Raw genomic sequence first — 21,442 nt, forward strand, 5'->3', positions numbered from 1 at the left:
GGGAGGCAATACATCTACCCAGTGGGCTGTCACAGTCATATAGTTCTGAGTCTGCCCTGCTCCACTTGTCCACATGTCCGTGGTTAAGTGGACATTGGGTACAACTGCATTTTTTAGGACACTGGTGACTCTTTTTCTGACGTGTGTGTACATTTTCGGTATCGCCTGCCTAGAGAAATGGAACCTAGATGGTATTTGGTACGGGGGACACAGTACCTCAATCAAGTCTCTAGTTGCCTCTGAATTAATGGTGGATACCGGAACCACGTTTCTCACCACCCAGGCTGACAAGACCTGAGTTATCCGCTTTGCAGCAGGATGACTGCTGTCATATTTCATCTTCCTCACAAAGGACTGTTGGACAGTCAATTGCTTACTGGAAGTAGTACAAGTGGTCTTCCGACTTCCCCTCTGGGATGCCAATCGACTCCCAGCAGCAACAACAGCAGTGCCAGCAGTAGGAGGCGTTACACTCAAGGATGCATCGGAGGAATCCCAGGCAGGAGAGGACTCGTCAGACTTGCCAGTGACATGGCCTGCAGGACTATTGGCTTTCCTGTGTAAGGTGGAAATTGACACTGAGGGAGTTGGTGGTGTGGTCTGCAGGAACTTGGTTACAAGAGGAAGGGATTTAGTGGTCAGTGAACTGCTTCCGCTGTCATCCAAAGTTTTTGAACTTGTCACCGACTTATGATGAATGCGCTGCAGGTGACGTATAAGGGAGGATGTTCCGAGGTGGTTAACGTCCTTACCCCTACTTATTACAGCTTGACGAAGGCAACACACGGCTTGACACCTGTTGTCCGCATTTGTGTTGAAATAATTCCACACCGAAGAGGTGATTTTTTTTTTTTGACCAGGCATGTCAATGGCCATATTCGTCCCATGGACAACTGGTGTCTCCCCGGGTGCCTGACTTAAACAAACCACCTCACCATCAGAATTCTCCTTGTCAATTTCCTCCCCAGCGCCAGCAACACCCATATCCTCATCCTGGTGTACTTCAACGGTGACATCTTCAATTTGACTATCAGGAACTGGACTGCGGGTGCTCCTTCCAGCACTTGCAGGGGGCGTGCAAATGGTGGAAGGCGCAAGCTCTTCCCGTCCAGTGTTGGGAAGGTCAGGCATCGCAACTGACACAATTGGACTCTCCTTGGGGATTTGTGATTTAGAAGAACGCACAGTTCTTTGCTGTGCTTTTGCCAGCTTAAGTCTTTTCATTTTTCTAGTGAGAGGATGAGTGCTTCCATCCTCATGTGAATCTGAACCACTAGCCATGAACATAGGCCAGGGCCTCAGCCGTTCCTTGCCACTCCGTGTCGTAAATGGCATATTGGCAAAATTACGCTTCTCATCAGACGCTTTCAATTTTGATTTTCGGGTCATTTTACTGAACTTTTGTTTTTTTGATTTTACATGCTCTCTACTATGACATTGGGCATCGGCCTTGGCAGATGACGTTGATGGCATTTCATCATCTCGGCCATGACTAGTGGCAGCAGCTTCAGCACGAGGTGGAAGTGGATCTTGATCTTTCCCTATTTTAACCTCCACATTTTTGTTCTCCATTTTTTAATGTGTGGAATTATATGCCAGTATCAATAGCAATGGCCTACTACTATATATACTGCGCACAACTGAAATGCACCACAGGTATGGATGGATAGTATACTTGACAACACAGAGGTAGGTAGAGTAGTGGCCTTCCGTACCGTACTGCTATATATACTGGTGGTCACTGTCAGCAAAACTCTGCACTGTACTCCTCCTATATAATATACTGGTGGTCCCCAGTGCCCACAATAAAGCAGTGTTATCACAGATATATGCAGCACACTGAGCACAGATATGGAGTGTTTTTCAGGCAGACTACGTATACTGGTGGTCACTGGTCAGCAAAACTCGGCACTGTACTCCTCCTATATAATATACTGGTGGTCCCCAGTGCCCACAATAAAGCAGTGTGAGCACAGATATATGCAGCACACTGAGCACAGATATGGAGTGTTTTTCAGGCAGACAACGTATACTGGTGGTCACTGGTCAGCAAAACTCTGCACTGTACTCCTCCTATATAATATACTGGTGGTCCCCAGTGCCCACAATAAAGCAGTGTGAGCACAGATATATGCAGCACACTGAGCACAGATATGGAGTGTTTTTCAGGCAGACAACGTATACTGGTGGTCACTGTCAGCAAAACTCTGCACTGTACTCCTCCTATATAATATACTGGTGGTCCCCAGTGCCCACAATAAAGCAGTGTGAGCACAGATATATGCAGCACACTGAGCACAGATATGGAGTGTTTTTCAGGCAGACAACGTATACTGGTGGTCACTGTCAGCAAAACTCTGCACTGTACTCCTCCTATATAATACAGCTGCTCCCCAGTCCCCACAATTAAGCAGTGTTAGCACAGATATATGCAGCACACTGAGCACAGATATGGAGTGTTTTTCAGGCAGACAACGTATACTGGTGGTCACTGTCAGCAAAACTCTGCACTGTACTCCTCCTATATAATACAGCTGCTCCCCAGTCCCCACAATTAAGGAATAAGCACAAATATTTTTGCATCAAGATTAATAAACGGAGAGGACGCCAGCCACGTTCTCTCCCTAACATTTCCAATGCACGAGTGAAAATGGCGGCAACGCGCGGCTGCTTATATAGAATCCGAATCTCGCGAGAATCCGACAGCGGGATGATGACGTTCGGGCGCGCTCGGGTTATCCGACCTATACGGGAGAATCTGAGTATGCCTCGGACCCGTGTAAAATGGGTGAAGTTTGGGGGGGGTTCGGTTTCCGAGGAACCGAACCTGCTCATCACTAATCCTAACCACATAGCAATGCTAATAAGATGCATTTTTATCAAATATAGGCACCTGGAATTAGCAGAGCTACCAACTGAATCACCCTAGGCATTTCCTGCTGCATGGCGCATTGAGGCAAGATTTTTTGAGGACACATCTGTATCCAAGCAGAGGCAGAAGTCACACTGTTAGCGGCCATGTGAATGCAGTGTGTGAGTGGATTGGTTATGCAATAGTGTTCGACAAATGTGTAAGGAGCATTATGCGTGTCATGTGTATAAATGCATTAATAATGTGTGTCAAATGTAAGGGGCACTATGTGTGTCATTATATGAATAAGGGCATTAATAATGTGTGACATATGTGTAAGGGGGTCTACTACATTATGTCGGCGCTTGGAATCCTGATGCACATCATACTGGTGTCGGGATCCTGACCGCCGGCATGCAGGAAGCGTGGTGAGCGCAAAAGAGCCTCTTGTAGGCTTGCTGTGATTGCCATGCTGCGAGCATTGTGGTGTGTCCTATTTATTCTCCCTCCAGGTGTGTCGTGGACACCCCAAGAGGGAGAACAATTGTCGGTATGCCGACTGTCGGGATCCCGACGCTGGTATGGAGAGTGCCGGGATCACGACAGCTGGGATATCAAATGCCTCCCGTGTAAGGGGCACTATGTGTGTCATTATGTGTATAAGGGCACTAATAACTGTGGCATATGTGTAAGGGAAATTATGTGTATAAGGGCATTAATAATGTGTGTCATATGTGTAAGGGGCATTACTACGTGGTATTATGTGTATAAATGCATTACTAATGTGTGGCATTATGTGTATAAGGTGCTTTACTGTGTGGCGTAACGTATAGAAAGGGTACTACTGTGTGGTCTAATGTGAATAAAGAGCAATATGGTGTGGTGTAATGTGAATAAGGGGCACTACTGTGAGGAGTAACGTATATAAGGTAAAGTGGTACTACTGTGAGATGTAACATGAATAAGGGACACTATAGTATGATATAATGTGATTAAAGTTGCACTACTGTGTGGCATAATTTGAATTGGGGGTACTATTGTGTGGCTATGCCCCTTGTCAGCAAAAACACGCACCTTTTTGGGCTGTGCGCTTAACGTGCGCACTGTTTCTATTTAAAATATAGGTATTTGGAACACCAAAGTAAGGACTGCTAAGGGTGAGGGGAAAAGGGTGCAGGGTCAGAGGCGGAACTAGCAGTGGTGCTAGGGGGCACCAGCCAAAATCTTGCCTAGGGCATCAAATTGGTTAAGGCCGGCGCTGCGTATGCCACCTGGTAGCCCTCATAACAGAGTAGTCCTCGAGAAGCCACCACTCCCACACTCCATCATTACAGTTTTTTCACGTGAGAAGCCAATCCACCATATCCATCTCATACCCAGACTTCTGCGTCACTCAGTCCATGTAGCTCCTCCAGATCATAACAATGTGGACATATAGATACAATACATAGGTTTGCACAGTACTTACCTGTTTTAATTCACCCCTGATATCTTTCATTGCATAATATATGCATAATTACTAATCTCATTGGTTAACTTTTTCCAGCATTGACTGAAGTTAAATGTTTGTCTACATTTCATAATAGGGAAATATTGTGACGTGTCATTCCCTCCTTCTGAGGCAGATTACTTTCCGTTTCAGACTGATCACATCTACAAGGAACAACCTAATAACATCACTCCTAATATTCTTAGCATAACCATGGGAGACAGAGGACAATCCTGGCATCAGAACATATTTCCAGATAGAGCATTCCCTCCTTATGCTAGTCAAGGCTTTGAGACTTTGACTGAAGACTATAAGGGGATTCATGTTCCTGGTCAACAGAACACAGAAGTTACTGTGGTGACTCTACCATCTACAGATTCTCCAGAAAAAGACCATCTAGTCTGGTCCATTGTTAACACTATATACCTGAATTTCTGCTGTCTGGGACTGTGGGCACTTGCTTTCTCTGTAAAGGTAAGAATTCCTCTAAATCCACAATAAATGGCTTTAATACAGAAGAAAACAGATAATTCACATTTTCAAAGTCAAATTTTTAATGAGTGCTTTATAAAATGTGTTTTTCTCAAGTTGATGACTGTAACTGCTCAGTAGAACTCTACTGAGAGCAAAGGACAGTTAGCAATGTGCTAGTTTAGACTGGAGTGTGACTACAATAAAAGTAATATAATTTAGGGCAATCTGCCTCTTAGCTTTGCCATTTACTGTAGATATGGTGCATGTTTTACTCACTTGGACGTTTCTTTTCAAGGGGAGTTTTCCCAGAAACTGAAAGTGTATTCTTGTTTTATCTTTTTTAATCTGTCAAAAAGAACAGGACACTCACAGCCCTAAAAAGTACTAGAAAAAACACCATGTGACATTTTAATTAAGCAATCTTTCTTTTATTGTATTAGGATACAGATGGCATAAAGATGCTCTATATGGAGTGAGACGCAAGGAGTGATTAATACCACTTTTCCAACAAAATCCTGGGTCTGACCTGGGATTTGGAACATGGTTCCAATCCTGGTTCCAAGCCCAAGTCAGACCTGGGACAGATCCCATTTTTACTGCAGGAATAACCTGGGTCGGCACCATTCACACTGCACACGGGTGCAGTCTCTCTTCTACTGGTGCTTGGAGATGACATCATATCCAAGTGTCGGGAAATCCGGCCCTCCCCATGCTATAAACGGGACTTGGGTTACCTGTTTACACTGAGTGTTACCCAGGTCCTTCCTGGGACCAGCCCTGGTAGCTAACCAGAAAGGATTGGTGGGTCACTGGACCCAAGTTTTTTTTGGGGACCCTTTTCCACTGAGCTGTGACTTGGGTTATCACGGCAATAACCTGGATTTTAGCGGCAGTGAAAAAGGGGTATTAGATGCTCCAACACGGGTAGCGATTCCTGGACCTTCATACGTTTTCCTGCATCTTAAAGCCTTATTTGCTTTTTAGCCATATAACCAGTCGCTTATAGTGGGGAATTCAATTCCAGATGAATGGTGCGACTTGCCATTGTTACAACGTTAAACTCGGCAATGGCACCACATCTTGCACTCTACGCCCACAAGCCAAGTCCCAAACTCACTCAAAGTGCTTGCTACCCTATGGGGCTGCAAACACTTTTGGGTTAGATCGTGCGGCCATAAATGGCAGCTATTGCCATGCTAATTCAGCCAGATGGATGTCTTCACCTTGAATTGAATTCCCCCATAGTGTACTAGGCACTTAGGATTAGTGTTTTTGGTGCAAAGGAATTAGTATAAAGTTGCAGGTTAAGCACAGTCATGTGTGGGACGATGCATGGTATATATTGGTCCTCTTTATTACATCTGTAGGCAACAGCATGTCCTGCAATCAGGTGCACAGAGAGGGGCCAGGTGTGAAGTACCAAGTCCTGCTTATAAGCATATTGCAGTTCGGGACTTGCCAAAGAGTTGCTGCCACAACCTCTGGATGATGTGGTGATACCCTCATCAGCGGTGTGTCACCCCTTCATGGAAGTACATAATGGGGCATGGCTACACACATTACACCAAGCCCTACATGAGTATCTCCCTCCCGCATTCTACCCACTTTTCCCGCATTCTACCCACTTCTCTTGCTTTCTACCCACTGGGTATGGTTGTGAGTCACTTCATCATGACCTCACTCCTGTGACATAATGCCTCAATGGAGGATATTCCCCTCACATTATCTCACAGAGCACAGACAGGAAAAGTAGGTAAGTATGGTTTGATGCTATCAGAATTCTATAGCCTGGTATACTTTGAGCAAAATCTCCTATCACAAACTGTTGCAGTGGAACAGGCTGTATTGCACATGTGTGGAGTCAGGCAAATGCTTCACCAGGATGGTGACTACTTCACCAGCAGTATGCCATGCCGCTCTGTGTTTGTAATGGCGCATTATATGGAATTTATCCTGGGTTGGTCAACTCCTTTGGCTCTGTGTTATGTTTTGGCTAGGACTGAGAAAACGTTCTTTGTGTGAAACGTATGACATTTTTTACCCAAATACAGAAAGAGGCAAATGCAGTATTCTAAAGAAAAGGTTTAAAAATCTTCCTAATCTCTATCTGTGTGTTTAGGATTTAGCTCTGATTAATATCTTAGTTCCTTTTAATATGTTAAACAATGGCCTCACTGAACAGTATATTCTTTTGCTGTGTTTACCCATTAACTTCCTGGTTTAATCATGCTTATTTCTTACTGCTTCAATGAGTCTGTAAATCAAATAGCGTCTCATAACAAGGAAACCAATGATATTTTCCCAGTTAGTCTTTTTGCAAACAATGTGCAGGTTTCTCTTTCAAACATCACCCAGCGTTAACCCCTTATTGACTAGGGTATTTTATAGCTGTGTGACCAGGCACAAATCCTGCATGCCCATAGCAAGATCCGCTACTGTATGGGGGGATCAATTACCCCGCAGCTAATTGCTGAACCAGAGGTATTCAATCAGCCAGGAAAACCCTGTGCGCAACTCCCCATGGTCAGAATGAACCTCGCAACCCCAAGTAAAGTATGTGGATAAAACACAAAATAAGATTTTAGCATTGTCTCTGTGCTCTCCAGCAATCCTATCTGGTTCCTAGGGAGCCTGATTCAGTATAGTTTCTCTCTAAGTATCTTCCATTATTCTCAACCATCGTTGTAAGTCCGAAATCCTCTACCATCGATACAAGTCTGATATTCTCTATCAACAGTGCAATTCTAATATCCTCTACCATTGGTGCAGGTCCGATATTCTTTACTATCGGTGCAAGTCCAATATTCACTACTATCTGTGACTCTTAAATTATTCCTTTCTAATGCTAACCTAGGTGATCCAGACAGCTAAGCCCAAATTCCCTTGCTGGGATCCCTGGTCATACCACCGACAGGATAAGACTCCATGCCCCTGTCTTGGGTCATTAGTCAACTACCTGGTGTTAGTTTATGTACTCTATTTACTACTTCTCCATAGTAGCTAGCACATCAGTCTCTGATGCCAAGGAACTATATTAAGCCTCCTAACTTCTTGCTATCCTCAAACCCAGCACCACATGGTCCTACCACAATGAACGAGATCCATCCACATCAAATCATGTCTGTCTGTCTGTCTATCTATCTATCTATCTATCTATCTATCTATCTATCTATCTATCTATCTATCTATCTATCTACAGTATCTATCTATGATTTCTGCAGCAGGGTACATTGGTTTCCACAAGGCAACATCGGGTGTAGAATGGATCTTGATCAGGCTAAAACTTTAGGCTGTCCCAGGATGCATTGTGGGACCTCCTCTATAACCCTGCCACCAGGCACTGTGAGCTCAGTTTTGAGTTGGTGCCTGTAGAAGCAGTCACTAACAGGAGGGCTGCACTGGGCAGCCCTGAAAACTTTTTCTGACAGAAAATTTCTTCAAAATGGGCTGTCGGCGCTATATGTTATGGTGCAGCTCAATCACCTCCCAAGCGGCGTTGCATACTCCCGCGGCCTGTTCCCGGGAACTTGTGGTGGAGACGCTCCAGCTCTAGGAACATGGTCGCAGACGCTGTCCTGGTTCGTGTGGCTGCTACGGGGAGAAGGTAAGAGGGTCCCCCAGGCGGGACCCGCAACTAAATCGTGTTCCTGACGCAGTCTAGGGAGATGGACTGCGACGCTGGCGTGGACACTGTAACCGAGCAGGGACCCCACTATATCCACCAGGGCATAGGAGTCGGATATACTAATATCCATTTTAATAAGACCCCATAGTACCAGGTGGTGGAGTCCAGCATAGGGGAACCGGCGCTGGACCTGTAACCTCTCCCCCGGCCCAGAGTGCCATCTACTGCAGGTGTTCCTGCCCTGGAGCAGCCTCACACTCTCCCTCACTCCCTGACTGAGACACTGGGTGCCATTTTCTAAAGTAGGACTGGTCTCCAGGACTGCAGGGCAAGGTCTCCTTTGTAAACCCACCTGTACATCAGTGCCGTAGTTTTACAAGCACTTAAGTATTCTACATGTCGATATTAAGACAGCGTTAGTTAAGTGTACCTGTGCCAGAAGATATTGTATTCTGATATATACATCCGGTCTCAGACCGTGCATTGTTATATATAATATACATACTGTATTCTAGCCCAGTGCAGTTTTCTTGTATTACTAAAATAATTATCTGCATTGTCACTGTGACTGTGTGTGCCTGTATCTGCTGTGTGGATTTCACTTTCAGTGTATCCCAGCTATATATATATCACTGTATTCTGTACCCTAAGGGACTAGGTGCATCAGGGTCCATATACAGTGCTTCACAGTATTAACAGATTAAAGTGTACTCTACTGTGTACTCAATCACCTAATTCCGGATTTGTTCACTGGTGTTGTGTACTGCGGGCTCAGTCGCATAATACCGGACTTATTCGCTGGTGTTTGTGTACTGTGTACGCAGTCACATACTAGGGAATTTATTCAAAGGTGTTGTATTCTGTCTGGCTGTATTGTACTAATACGCTCTGCGGTTGCATTCACTAATAATGTCTAACACATGCGCCAAGGATATGCCTGAGGGGGAAGTTTTGTATGACGGTCTGTGTACTATGTGCCATACATCTCCAAGTCAGTCCGCGGCTCCTGTAACCAATCAGGAGCCACCTTGGGCGGCATTGTCAATTATGCTCAATACACTTGTGACATGCCTTAAGCCCCCTATGGGACCTCCTGTTCAATTAAAGCCACATATTGTCCCTATGGTAAATCCGCCATGGGCGGATAATTTGTCTACCCAGTTGCAGCAATGGAGTCACTCCTTGGATAAACATAAAACTGCCCAAGTCACTCTCGCGTCACAGGGTCATCTAAGCGGGCTACTTCCTCCTCACAATCCATTAATCTCTCAGAAGATTCTTCTGGTGAGGATGGGGAGTATACTGTCCCGTCAGACACTGACACAGCTGCTTCTGATGAGGAATCCACTACTCAGGTTGATGTCCCTGACCTAGTGATTGCTATTAAGCAGATACTGCAAATATCAGATAATGTTGAGGATTCCACCACGGTTTAAACGTCAGAAGGTTACTAAAACGTTATTACATCTGACCATCTGGTGGATATACGACAAGTACCCTGGTCTTTTCCAGGAATGAAATTCTCCCTGTCTAAAAGGATTGTAGCTTGCTATCCTCTCCCTACAGAGTTGTGTAACAAGTGTGAAAATTCACCCCCGGTGGATTCCCATGTCACCCATCTAGTGGTGTCGTCTACTCTGCCTGTCACCACTGTCACCTCACTGAAGGAACCGACAGATAGGCGTGTGGAGGGATGCCTGAAGTCTATTTACTCCCTTACAGGTGCTATACATACACCCACTATAGCAGCCTCTTGGACTGCAAAAATGAATTGAAGCATGGGTACAGGCATTAGAGGATATATCTGACATTTCCAGACAGTACCTGTCTCACATGACCGCCGCCGCCTATTACATTCAGGAGGCGTCCTCTGAGGCAGGTGTGTTGGCGGCCAAGCTATAGATTACATCCATCCTGTCTTGTCGTATTCTGTGGTTGAGGTCATGGAAGGTGGACCTGGACTCCAAAAAGACCTTGGAGGTACTCCCTTTTAAGGTAGACATCCTGTTTGGGGAAGACCTCAATAAAATTGTGGCTGACTTAGCAGCTGCTAAGACTGCTTTTCTCCCTAACACTACTCCTTCTGCACAGGAGGCAAAAGGTACCACTTTTCACTCCTTTTGGCCTTAAGGGAAAGCAAAAGATCAGGCATACCCGAGACAATCTCGTGCTTCCAAAACCACAAAGCCCAAGGCTAAACAATCCTGGGCATCCCGTCAGCCTGCTTCTAAACATGACCAGCCTGCTGCATGACGGGACAAGCCTCCCCCTGGGAGATCCGGGGGGGGGGGGGAGGCTGACTTCTGTGATTCACCCAGGTCTGGTTAAAGACCACTTTAGACGCATGGATGCGAGAAGTTGTCTCTCATGGGCACGCAGTCTCTTTCAAGAGGCATCCTCCTCGCCAGTTTTGCACAAAGGTTATCCCTTCGGATCCATTACAGGCGCAAGCTCTACAAATGGTTGTGAGTTCCCTCCTGGATACAGGAGTGGTGGTGCTGGTACCTGTATCCCAGAGAGGCAGAGGATACTACTCGACCCTGTTTCTAGTACCGAAAACCCATTGGGTCTTTCAGGCATATACACAACCTCAAATCAAGTTTGTGAGAGTATCCAAGTTCCGTATGAAAACACTGCGTACAATTGTACTGGCCATGGAACCCGGAGATTATATGGTATCCCTGGATATAAAAGATGCTTACCTGCATATACCTATTGCCATATCGCACCAGCAATATCTGCGGTTTGCTATTGGCAACCTTCACTATCAGTTCCAGGCTCTGCTGTTTGGACTGGCCACAGCCCTTCGGATCTTCTCCAAGGTTATGGCCGTGATGGCGGCTCATCTCCGTTGCCAGGGAGTAAGGATCCTGCAGTATCTGGACGACTTGCTGATCCTGGCAAACTCCCACGATGTCCTCCTCAGCCATCTGCAACTGATGGTAAACTTCCTACAAGCCCACAGATGGCTCATCAACTGGAAGAAGTCCTCGCTGGTCCCTGCTTGGAGCATGGTGCACCTGGGGATGCTGCTGGACACACATAGTCAACGGCTGTTTCTGTCTCCTGAGAAGGTCCCGAAGCTTCAGGACAGGATAAGATACTTCCTCTCTCGCCCAGGAGTGTCGATACACTCGGCGATGCAAGTATTAGGCCTGATGGTGTCGGCACTCGACATGGTAGAGTACGCTCAATTTCATTCCCGCCCCCTGCAGAGGTTAATCCTTTCCAAGTGGGATGGCCTACCTCATCGGATCAGGTCTCACATGATCTCCTTGACTCCGGAGGTTCGTCTATTGCTGACCTGGTGGCTACAGGACCAGCAGTTCAACAGGGTCCGTCAGTTCTGGAACCCCAACAGGGTCTTACTGACTATGGATGCCAGTCTGAGGGGCTGGGGCTCAGTGTTGGAGCAACACTCTTTCCTGGGTTGGTGGACCAGGAGGAATCACTCCTGATAAACATTCTGAAATTGCGGGCAGTGTTCAATGCTTTGTCTCTCGCCCTGCCTCTGTTAAAGAACAGGCCTGTTCAAGTACGGTCAGACAACGCCACCATGGTGGCATACATAAACCATCAAGGAGGCACTCGAAGCCGCATGGCAATGATGGAAGTGACAAAAATCCTTTGTTGGGCGGAACGCCATCTGCCAGCAATATCGGCAGTGTTCATTCTGGGAGTCCTCAACTGGGAAGCGGATTTCCTCAGTCATCAGGACGCGCATGCCAGAGAGTGGAGTCTTCATCAGGAAGTCTTTCAACTCCTAGTGGACAAATAGGGCCTACCAGATGTAGACCTGATGGCGTCTCGACACAATCACAAAGTTCCGGTCTTAGGATCAAGAACCAGGGATCCTCAAGCAGCGTTCGTGGACGCACTGGCAATTCCATGGAACTTTTGACTGCCCTATGTGTTCCCTCCAGTGTCACTCCTGCCCAGGGTACTACGGAAGTTGAAACAAGAAGGAGGAATACTACTTCTAGTTGCCCCCTCGTGGCCCAGATGGCATTGGTTCTCAGACCTGCAGGGTCTATCGATAGAGCGTCCGCTTCTACTTCCTCAATGCTCAGACCTCCTCTTCAGGGCCCTTGTGTCTACCCGGACCTGGCCAGACTGGCTTTGACGGCGTGGCTCTTGAAGCATCACTCTTGAGGGCCAAAGGATTCTCTGAGGCAGTTATCCAAGCTATGGTAAAGGCCTGAAAACTGGCATTGCACGGATATGTTACAGGGTCTGGAATTCTTACTTCACCTGGTGTGCTGCTAAAAATTATGTTGCATACAAATTCGAAACTTCCAGACTTCTGGCTTTTCTGCAACAAGGCTTGGACTTCTGATTTTGTCTGGCCTCCCTCAAGGTTCATATATCTGCCTTGTCGGTATGATTTCAGAGAAAAATTGCGTCTATTCCTGACGTTCATACTTTCACTCAGGGCATACTTGCCTACCTGACCCTCTCCATGAGGGAGAAAATGCTCTGTTCCTGGACTTTCCTGGTAATGTGTGATTGCCATCACCTGTGGTGAGCTAGTTCATTGATAAGAAAGATGTTTCACCACAGGTGATGGCAATCATACATTACCAGGAAAGTCCAGGAACAGAGCATTTTCTCCCTCATGGAGAGGGTCAGGTAGGCAAGTATGACTCAGGGTGTTTTACGGATTCAGCCTCCCTATGACCCTCCTGTGGCTCCATGGGATCTGTCTGTTGTCCTGAATGCCCTGCAATAGTCTCCATTTTGAACCTCTTGAGTTAGTGGACCTTAAATGGCTCACAGTCAAGGTCCTGTTCCTACTGGCTGTTGCCTCTGCTAGGAGGGTGTCAGACCTAGGCGCTTTGTCCTGTCATCCACCCTTCCTGATATTTCACTGTGACCGGGCAGTTCTTAGAACTCGCCCTGGTTATTTACCTAAGGTGGTGTCATCTTTTCACCTAAACCAAGAGATTGTGGTTCCAACCTTCATCTCTTCTGATATGTCCTCCAAAGAGCGGTCTTTGGATGTGATACGGGCTCTCCGTGTATATGTGGAGAGGACTATCTCTATCTGGAGGTCAGATTCCCTTTTTGTACAGTTTGTTTTTCACAAACATGGCTGGCGTGCGAATAAGCAATCCCTGGCCAGATGGATTAGAATGGTGAATGCACAAGCTTAAGCACAGGCTGGACTCCCAGTTGCCCATTCTGTTGGACCTTCTCGAACGGCCCGCCGTGGCGCGTCCGCTGAACAATTGTGCAAGGTGGCTACGTGGTCCTCAGTGAACACGTTCATTAGGTTCTATGCCTTTGATACTACCGCCTCCCAGGATGCTTCCTTTGGATGCTGGGTTCTCATACCCGCTAAGGCGCGTCCCCTCCCTTGAGGAACTGCTTTAGGACATCACCCAATGTTTCCCTGTGGAAACCAATGTACCCATCTGCAGTAAGGAGCTTTATGGTAGACTTACCATTGTTAAATCTCTTTCTGCGAAGTACATTGGGTTCCACAGGGAGCCCACCCTGACGTACCTAGCTTCTATGGGTTTGTATGGCAATAGCCACTGGGCCCTTCTGTCGTGAATGTGGTTCTATGTGACTAACATCTGCCTTCTCTTTTGCCTGCTCCTACATTGGACTGGTTAACAAATCTGAGCTCACAGTGCCTGGAGGCAGGGTTATAGAGGAAGTCCCACAATGCATCCTGGGACAGCCTAAAGCTTTAGCCTGTTGGTGCCTTTCTGGATCAAGATCCACTCTACACCCGATGTTGCCCTGTGGAACCCAATGTACTTCGCAGAAAGAGATTTAACAATGGTAAGTCTACCATAAATCTCCTTATTCTTATATTAGCATGGGTTCTCTCCCAGAAACCCAATAACATACTTGTTAGCTAATTAGATCTTGACACAAATATGAACTCTAGTGTGTATGTATATGTGTACATGCTGATATGAATGACCATATATTCTCTGCAAAATTATGCAAAACACGTGTGCACTATATAAACAGCACTTTTACAGCAATGCTGCTTCCTCAGTGTAGCACGGTTTATACTTAATAATGTGCAACTATATATTAGTTCATTTACTAAATTAAAAATGTTACAAAATGTTGAAATAAGGGATTTCATGGTTCTCTAAATAAGTACTACCCTTATGGCTTGTTGGTTCCTGTGAACACTGAAAGGAACAATCGCCCTGCCCGCCACTTTCCTCATCAGAGCATCAGGAGGTGCTCCATGCAGATGATTTTCTATGGGCTCCATCATTTGTCTCACAGTCTCAACCAAAATCCCGGTAACACCGTTGATGTTATGGAGATGTGTATCAGTATGCATCAGAAAGCACATCTATGAGCGCTTCCTTTTGGTTTGTGTAGTCATACCCTTCAGTGTACTTACCAACTGTCCCAGAATGTCTGGGGGTGCCATGACTTCAGCACCATGCTAAGCTGAGCTTCTGATATGGCTTCCCCCTCCGAAACTCTACTAGAGGTAGTCTCATCAAATCTGGCCCTCCAAAGTGTAATTTTCGTGCAGCTCTAAAATGTTCTTTTTATCTATTGAAAAAGACACTGGTTTCATTACTTTGTCATTGCTCAACTCAAAATCGGCATTGTGAGTGATATAGGCAATGAGAATATGGTGACTTTCAGAGAAATGCTCTTTATGTATTGTACATATATAAGTATATAATACATATACTTGATGTAATAATCTTTTATTTCTTCTCATCCTTTTTCTACAGTCTCGGGATCAGAAGTTTTTGGGAAACCGAAATGAGGCATCCAGATATGGCTCGCTGTCACGTTCCCTAAACATCGCTGCCACTACATGCAGCATTGTTTTCTTTGTTCTGTGGATTGTCCTCTTAGGGACGGGAGTAATTCCACTTTAGGTCTCTGATTCTCATATATACTTCTCCACCCTATTCCACTTCCAATCATATAAATTGTAAATTGTACTAAAATCTTACTCTCTTTTATTACCATTAATGATCATGTTAAAGTAACATTATAAATTGACTTTACGTGAATTTTAGCATAACTGAATAAATGTACATTTCTTTTATATAATCTAGATTTAGTCTATTCTGTAGATAATTAACTTTTAGGTTCATAATTAATAGCAATCTGTATTGTTCCTGTTTAAATATGATTTACTGAGGAGTCTATGATGAGTACTTCTGTATTTGTATTCTTTATGGACCATGTGTTCTAAAAACATCACTTTTGCTACAATGTTTTATTGAACTCTTTGTATGGAATAAAATAAAACACTCTGTATTCTGCCATTTTCTATCATACAGTACCTTAGCCACTAGGGGCACTGTTACTTAATGGTGTGTCACAAATCTCAAAAACTGCAAAACTTTACAGGTGAGTAATATTTCCATAGACAATCACAATGTCGGTAGTCGAAAGGTCAGCACCATAATGTCTCAACTGTCTTTGGTTAAAATGTCAACACCCAAAATGCCGACACCTTCAAAATGTCTACACCTTCAAATTATTGACACATGAATTGTTGACAGAGTCAAATGTCAACAATATAAATTTTAGGAGTAAAGGTCAGGCTGAAAATTGTGTGTCAGTATTGTGTACCTGTTGATATTTTGGGCGGGATTCAATTCTTTTCACCCCTTTCCACACCTGTTCTGTTTCTGCCCTCAGGGACATTGTATCATTATTTCAGCTCGCTACCCCATGAGTAGCGAGGCACCCAACCCTTTACACAGCTAAACCTGATTACTATGAGCACAATATGCGTGATAACGGAGATCATTTTAGAAAGGAAATTGGGCGTGATATATAATTTGAATCTCACCCTTTGAATGTTGACATTTTGTCAGTGTCAACATTTTTCATGTTGACATTGTCGATGTTCTTATTTTGTCTGGTGACACTTTGTACCTGTCGACTTTATCATATCTGGATAATGAGTATTGACATTATGAATGACATCCAAATACAGTAATACTGAACCCTCAACAACATCTAGTTACTGCACTTCAATGCAAAACCAGATCCAACAGTTATCAGACTAGCATTCTCTTTAACCATATCCTCTATCCTTTAAGTGAACTGTACTTGCTGATATTCAGTTTGCGTAATGACTGAAGCACAGCCAATGGTGTTTATTTGCAATGGATACAGCATAGCAGGAAACTGCAAATAGAAAATTGGATCCAAATGAAAAGGCATATTTCACTGTCGTCGCCATTGTGCAAGTGAAACGGAACAGTTTTGTGCTGATCTACCCCAGTTCTACTGTTCCTAATATTCATCCACATTTAAATAGTGTCCAATGTAAATCTGAAGACAGTGATGATGCTGGTGAAAACTCCTCCATAGCTCTGTAATGCCGATTGGTGTTCCCCATAGGGATGGGACAGCTAAAGGAAACAATGTTCAAAAAATATTGTTTACTTTAGTCCTAAACATTGGTTTGGAAACACAGATGGTTTCCGATGCGTGTACCTATTTCATGTAAACTACTGTAGCTACTTACATCACTAGGGGGGTTACCGGCTGCACTAGGTGACACCGTCTGGAGGGGTGACACCAAAATAGCAGAGCTGCTCTGATATTATGGTGTCACCCCCTTGATTTATGTCACCGAGCAACTGGGTGACCAGGGAGAGGCTAGAGACTGCCAGAGTGTTGTGCAATGGGGGCAGTCACACCCCCAAAGTTTCACACTGGACTACACCCCCTTTCTCCCTCCACAGAAGGCAGGAGTTGGGTGTCCACAGCCAGGGAATGTAAGCTGTCGGCACTGCCACAGTCAGAGTTGGAGAGCCCCGGCTTTCACCACAGAGGTGGCAGGTGGCGGCTCCTATTCAGCAGAAGTCACGGACAGTGGCAGGAACAGAGGAGATACCGTGGAAGGTACTGCAGACAACTCTAAGATGTTACACCAGGGGGCATGAATGCACGGTCATGAGGCTGCATTCAGCTACACCAGGTGTTGCCACCCAAGCAAGGGAAATGAACCCCAAACCTACTATATACCATATTCCTAAACTTATCTCGCGAGCCGTCAGTTATAATGGGGTCTTTTCATGAAGCAGTGAAAAGTGTGGAGAAGTGAGCCAGTGGAGAACATGGACATGCAACCAATCAGCTGCTCTGTATAATTTTATAGTATGCAAATTATAAATGTTACTTCAATGCTAATTGGTTGCCATGGTCAACTTTTCCACTGGTTCACTTCTCCACACTTTTCACTGCTTCATGAAGACCCCATAGTGATTTACTGTACCGTATGTGCACATAATGGGTCTAATTCAGACCTGATCGCTAGGCTGCGTTTTCGTACAGCGGGCGATCAGGTCTAAACTGTGCATGCATATGCACCACAATGCGCAGGCGCGTCGCACGGGTACAAAGCGTATCGCCGTTCAGCTATGGGTCTGTGCGAAGGATCCATTTGTACGAGCATTCGTAAGGCGATTGACAGGAAGAAGGCGTTTGTGGGTGGCAACTGACCGTTTTCTGGGAGTGGTTGGAAAAATGAAGGTGTGTCCAATGGTTTGCAGGGAGGGTTCCTGACGTCAATTCCGGTCCGGACAGGCAGAAGTGTAACTAAGTGCTACTCAGAGACTGCACAAAATCTGTTTGTACAGCTCTGCTACACATGCGTTCGCACACTTGCAAAGTGAAAATACACTCCCCCAAGGGCGGTGACTATGCAAACACAGGAATGCCTATTACACAATATACCACACACCATAATGCACATTCCGCAATATGCCACACACCATAATGTCTATTACACAATATGCCACACACCGTAATGTCTATTACACATTAGACTACACATCGTAATGCCCACTACGCAATATGCCACACACTGTAATGTCTATTACACATAATGCCACACACCATAACAGAGCCGGCCCTAACCAATATGATGCCCTAGGCAAGATTTTGGCTGTTGCCCCCTAGCACCGCCGCTAGTTCTGCAGGAGATGCCAGGCATGAGTCAGCTGGCAGCTCTGCTAACGTTGGGCGCCTTTTGTTTATGAAAATGCATCTTATTTGCATTAATACAGTATGTGGCTAGGATGCACAAGCAGCTTCTGCTGATTAAAATGATATGCAGCATGCTTATATGCTGTGTGCGACTGCGGCTGTATCTGCATACAAAATGCTACATTACAGTGATTTCCAGGAATGCACTGCAACGTAGCATTTCGTATGCAGATACAGCCGCAGTCACACACAGAATATAGGCATGCCGCATATCATTTTAATCAGCAGAAGCTGCTGGTGCCCCTAAGCATACCAAATGCCCTAGGCATTTGCCTAGTTTGCCTATGCCTAAGGCCGGCTCTGCACCATAATATCTATTACACATTATGCTACACACCGTAACACCCATTATGCATTATGCCACACACTGTAACGCCAATTACATATTATGATACATACAGTTATGGCCCTGACACCATTTTATGCCCACACACAATAGTGCCACTCAGTGGCGTAACTAGAAATCTTTCTCCCCCAAGTCCAAAAATTCTCTGGCGCCCCCCTTCATAATTGGCACTAGAAAAGTGAAGAATTTGCGCATGCCAAAAAAGCTGTGTGGCTGCATTCAAATGGGGGTGGCTTCGCTGAAAGGGGCGTGGCATTGTAGGAAAATACTACCTTATACCTCAGTTCTGCAACCTGTACGCCGAGACATTGGTGACCACAGGGGGAAAAAAATAATCCTGATTCATGCCCCTTACATTATGTGTCATTATTCCTCCTTATAGTAATGCCCCTTACACATTATGCCACACGCTGCAATGGCGCTTAGACATTATGCCACACACTGTAATGCCTGTGATACATTATTGCACACTGCATTGCCCGTTATAAATTATGCCACACACTGCAGTATCCCTGAGACATTATACCACATACCATAATGCCTGTGACACATTATGACACACAATGTAATGCCTGTGACACAGAATGCCACGCATCACAATGCCCGTTATACATTATGCTACACACTACAATGCCCCTGAGATATTATACCACATACAATGCCCGTGATACAGTATACCAAACACCATCATGCCTGTGACACATTATGAAACACACCGCAATGTCCTTTATGCATTACACCACATACAATGTCCGTGATACTGTACAATATACCACACACCGTCATGCCTGTAACACATTATGACACACACCGCAATGCCCGTTATACATTATACTACATACCACAATGTCCGTGATACATTATGCCACACATCGCAATGCCCATTACACATTAAGCCCTACAGTAAGGCTTCTTATTACTTTTAAATTACCCGATCATTGCCAAGGGTTTCATGATCTTTGTTCCATGCACGGTGCCAGGGGTTTTCATGCTCAGGGTGTCATGCTCATTGCAGGGGTTTCATGCGCTGGGTGTTATGCTCGTTGCCAGAGGTTTCATGCGCTGGGTGTCAAGCTCGTTGCCAGGGGGTAATGCTTGTTGCCAGGGATTTCATCCTCTGGGTGTCATGCTCGTTGCCAGAGGTTTCATGTGCTTGGTGTCAAGCTTGTTGCCAGGGATTTCATGCACTGGGTGTCATGCTTGTTAGTTGTTGCGAGGGAGTAATGCCACCCAACCTGCCCCCCACTGTTTAGTGAGCCGCGTGCCACGCCACCGCCTCTGCTGCCACCGCCGCGCCAGGGTAGCAAGGTGGCAGGGTTGCAGGGTGCCAAGGCCACGGCCAGCGCTATACGCTCCCGCGGGTCCTGGCACTTCTTAGATGTTAGAGGTCAAGTATGACCACTAGCATGTCTCCTCCATGGCGGCGGCCATTTTGGAAGGTACATTTAGCAGATTGACATGCGGACGGCTAGTCCGCAAGTCAATCTGCTCTGAATCAGTGGCGACGTCCACGCAGCCCTGTGCCTCCAAGCTTCCGCAGAGGCTGCGGGGGTGGTAGTTACACCACTAATGCCACTTACATTGCTAGGGGTCTCCTGTGCGTTGCTACGGGTTTCATACACATTGCTAGGGGTCTCCTGTGTGTTGCCAGGGGTTTCATGCGCGTTGCTAGGGGTCTCCTGTGCATTGCCAGGGGTTTCCTATGTGTTGCCGGGTATCTCCTGGCTGCTACCCCAGTAAAGTTAGGGAGGGTGGGTGCGGGCATCAGTGGTTACTGCTAGCTCCCGCAGTAGATTGAGACGTGCTGGGGGCTGCGGAAGCGATTCTGTACCATAGCAGTAAAAAAACCCCCACCCTTTTAAATAGCCCGCCGCAGGGGAGACAGGCGCTAGAGGTCAAATGTGACCTCTAGCGTCTGTCTCCTCCTCGGCGGTTGTCATTTTTGGTTGTTTTTTACATTGCTATGATACAGATGCGCTTCCGCAACCCCCAGTGCGTCTCAATCTACTGTGGGGGCTGTGGCTAGCTCTACTGGGGCAGCAGCTGGTTCCGTGGGTGCTCGGGCCCGGGAGCACCCACGGAAATGGTGTCTATGCCTACAGCCACACACTACATAGATCTGCTTTGCTCCAATGGTATAAACTGATGACTACACTTGCAGAAGCTTCATAATGTTATGAGGTTGAGGGTTCAAGTTCCCGGTATGACAATGCTGAGAAATTTGTGTTTTAAATAAAGGGCGATCTAACTGAAGGGAGATATATCTGCCATATGTAAAGGTTTACATAAAACAAGCCTCCCTGCCTACTCCCATCACCCTATACATTTATAGAATATCAGAAATAAAACTTGCGATGGTGAGGAAACATTGGATCTTCACCATTCCAGGGTTTGCCATTGGAACCAAACCATCAATGGTTATTATTATCCTTTATTTATATTGCGCCACAAAGGATCCGCAGCGCCCAATTACAGAGTACATACTGTAAATGAAAAATAAAAACGGGACAATAGTGACTTACAGTTGAAGAAAATATAGGACAAGTACAGGGTAAATAAATAAATATAGATGCATCAGCAGATGACACTGACATAAGTATCAGGGTGGCAGAAGCCATGGGATTAGGTGCCATTGAGGATGTTTGA

At 45.6% G+C, this 21,442-nt stretch overlaps 2 protein-coding genes across 6 annotated transcripts in view; one reads left to right on the forward strand and one right to left on the reverse strand.

The window, feature by feature from the left end:
• Positions 1-15,707, forward strand: part of LOC134969035 (interferon-induced transmembrane protein 3-like) — a 39,458-nt gene extending 23,751 nt beyond the window's left edge. The window contains exons 2-3 of the mRNA XM_063944747.1: positions 4,494-4,814; positions 15,162-15,707. Of these exons, the coding sequence (XP_063800817.1) occupies positions 4,494-4,814; positions 15,162-15,311 (471 nt within the window). The 3' untranslated portion in view covers positions 15,312-15,707. The remainder of the gene's footprint in view (positions 1-4,493; positions 4,815-15,161) is intronic.
• The window catches only part of LOC134969034 (general transcription factor II-I repeat domain-containing protein 2-like), a 473,133-nt gene that overhangs the window by 335,960 nt on the left and 115,731 nt on the right, over positions 1-21,442 (reverse strand). For 2 of the 5 annotated variants that reach the window (XM_063944744.1, XM_063944743.1), the window contains exon 2: positions 14,816-14,973. The exons of the other annotated variants lie outside the window; for them this stretch is intronic. The gene's annotated coding sequence lies outside the window, so the exon portion shown is untranslated. The remainder of the gene's footprint in view (positions 1-14,815; positions 14,974-21,442) is intronic. 5 annotated transcript variants of the gene reach the window in all.

This window comes from Pseudophryne corroboree, chromosome 11, assembly GCF_028390025.1.
Source record: "Pseudophryne corroboree isolate aPseCor3 chromosome 11, aPseCor3.hap2, whole genome shotgun sequence".
Classification (NCBI taxonomy): Eukaryota; Metazoa; Chordata; class Amphibia; order Anura; family Myobatrachidae; genus Pseudophryne; species Pseudophryne corroboree.